Below are 2,691 nucleotides of genomic sequence, written 5' to 3'. Positions count from 1 at the left end.
ATAAAAGATTCATATCAACTGGCTTTTAGTAGGCTGTAAACCATAAATATCAAAATCTGATTATTACCCGTGCATCTTATTGACCATGCAAATGGATTTTCAGACTGCTAAAATCTTACACAAGCCAACTTAAGAGGATCTAACCTTGAAGCAGCCAATCTCAAGGTGAAGTGAATTCATGTGACACGATTTCCTAGGAAAGTTGATTTTTTTGCCTGTTAAAACTAAAGCAAGTTTGTGACAGTATAATCTCTAACCATCATGGTGAAGGCTTTAGCCTATCATGTTCATACTGTGATATATGGCAGTAGAGAAAATGTCAGTTGAATATGTTTTCGATGACTATTACCATCACCCCTATAACATAGAAAGCCAAAGACAGTCATATTTCATGGTTTTGCAGGATTGAGATGCTACTGAATTCGGACCATGTTGGGAAGTGCCAAAATTCATGAAGAGCATGGAAGCGTTAATAGTACTTTCTTTGGAAAAGAAGTATATGCTTACTTTGGATCGCTGCTCTGTTTTTTGTTGAGAAAGTCTAAACCATAATGCCTGTGTTTGCTGGCTTCTATCATCCTATGGTGCCATTAACACCCAAGCCTTGGCGTTGCAGGTTGGGTAGGATTTTTTTTAAAAAAGAAAAAGAAAAACAGAGCATGACAGGAACATTGAGATGGCTTGAGATTGACGGATACGTTCTTGACGCAAAATATCCCCTCAAATGAGTAAGTCCAACAAGTCATCCTAGATGATTCTGACCTTCCAGCTTTCTGATTACAGAATGTGTGGAAAGCTACCAGCGTCTTCATCTGATGAAAAGCTCTGAGATGGTTAACTTAGGTTGGTGCAATCAATCTTCTTAACCTCGTTTTGCAGAACTATTGTGGTGATTTGCTACCACATAATTGCCTCCAGGAGTTTTCCCGGATGAGTCTAATATTTCCTATTCTCTACAGCACCGAGAGCTGCTGAAGAAAGCATGTACAGTACAACCATCGTTTTCCTACTTTCGGTTTTGGTTTCAGCATGTTTTTCGCTCTTGGACTCTTGGTGCCTGTTTAGTTCCAGAAATTTTGCAAATTTTTTCAAGATTCCCCGTCATATCGAATCTTTGGACGCATGCATGAAGCATTAAATATAAATAAAAAATAAAATTAATTATACAGTTTAGACGAAATTCACGAGACGAATCTTTTAAGCCTAATTAGACTATGATTGGACACTAATTGCCAAATAACAACGAAATTACTACAGTACTATTTTCCAAAAAAAAACGCCAACTAAACAAGGCCTTGGACAATTATGTTGAATATCTCAATGTAGAAGCCACATCGAATTTGTGATCATATACCGATTGCACACATAATTCCTAAGGCACTTTCTGACAGAGCAAAGCAATGAGATTCAAGCTGGATCTCCGATTGAGTACTTGAGCTGAATGGAAGTTACATAACACTGCTTCTGGGAAGTGTTTGAAGTCATAATTTTTCAATGTGAGCTGCGACAGTTCAGGGCCGCCTCATTGGGCCCTTGGTTACTATGTGGCGATTTCAATATGATTTATCGGGCACAGGATAAAAATAATGACAGGCTTGATAGGCGCAGTATGCGGCGTTTCCGGGCTTTCCTGGACCAGCTACAGCTCGAGGAAATCAACATGGTGGGGAGATTATATACTTGGTCCAGCCGCAGAGAACAGCCAACACTGGAGCTCCTGGATAGAAATGTTCGCCACGGTGGATTGGCTGTCTGCCTTCCCCAACCATGTCCTCAAACCGCTCTCCTCCGACTGTTCTGATCACTGCCCTCTGCTGTTGCATCACCATGTCTACAATGGAGCAAAACAAAGGTTCAAGTTCGAGCCGTATTGGATCAAGCTACCGGGGTACATGGAGGTCGTCGCTGCCGCATGGGCGTCTACTCCGATCGGCGCTGATCCTTTCCGCATCCTGGACCACAAACTCCGTAACGTGGCCAAGGCTCTACGTAGCTGGAGCAATTCCAAGCTCAGTAATATCAGAATGCAGCTTGCGATGGCGAGGGAGGTTATCTTATGCCTTGATGGTGAGCAAGAGAGAAGGCCGTTAGACTCCTGGGAGTTCAACTTACACCGTGCCCTCAAACGTCAGGTGCTTGGCCTAGCTTCGTTGTCCCGCACCATTGCGCGACAACGCTCCAGAATCCTCTTTCTAGCAGAAGGAGACGCAAATACAAAATTTTACCACCTTCAAGCATGTCATCGCAACAGGCACAACCATATCGACTCAATTATTTCAGATGGGTCACAGCTTATAAATGATCGTGAGATGGAAGATGCTCTGTACAACCATTACGTCGTCGTCGAGGCTGCTCTCCAGTTCGAAGTTTCTTGACTGCTTCTTGGTGGAGTCCCATTTGGCCGTTGATGTGTTGCACGAAGGAGATACGTTTGGCTGAGATCATTTCAGAAGTATTATCTCTTCATGGCGTTGGTGTTGGGGTGATCTCGGAACGACCGATGGATTCCTATTGTTGCCGTAATGCTATTAAAATTTTGCTAAGATGCTACTAAAATTTTAAATATTTTTCAATATTAAAAGTGATTTAAAATAATTATAAATTGTGCCAAATTTATTTGGCAAAATCTAACCTTTTTTTTTGTTAAAATACAATATAAATGTCTTGTTATAAATCAGGGGTTAAATCACA

General features: G+C 41.4%; 1 protein-coding gene across 1 annotated transcript; it reads left to right on the top strand.

The window, feature by feature from the left end:
* The first annotated feature begins 1,727 nt into the window (after positions 1-1,727).
* LOC136507497 (uncharacterized) lies at positions 1,728-2,375 on the top strand. Its single transcript, XM_066502205.1, has one exon. The coding sequence runs from the start codon at positions 1,728-1,730 to the stop codon at positions 2,373-2,375; it is 648 nt and encodes a 215-aa protein (XP_066358302.1).
* The last annotated feature ends 316 nt before the right edge of the window (positions 2,376-2,691 follow it).

Source organism: Miscanthus floridulus, chromosome 15, assembly GCF_019320115.1.
Source record: "Miscanthus floridulus cultivar M001 chromosome 15, ASM1932011v1, whole genome shotgun sequence".
In the NCBI taxonomy this organism is placed as follows: Eukaryota; Viridiplantae; Streptophyta; class Magnoliopsida; order Poales; family Poaceae; genus Miscanthus; species Miscanthus floridulus.
Note: the sequence above shows the minus strand (reverse complement) of the source record. Positions and strands in the feature narration are given on the sequence as shown.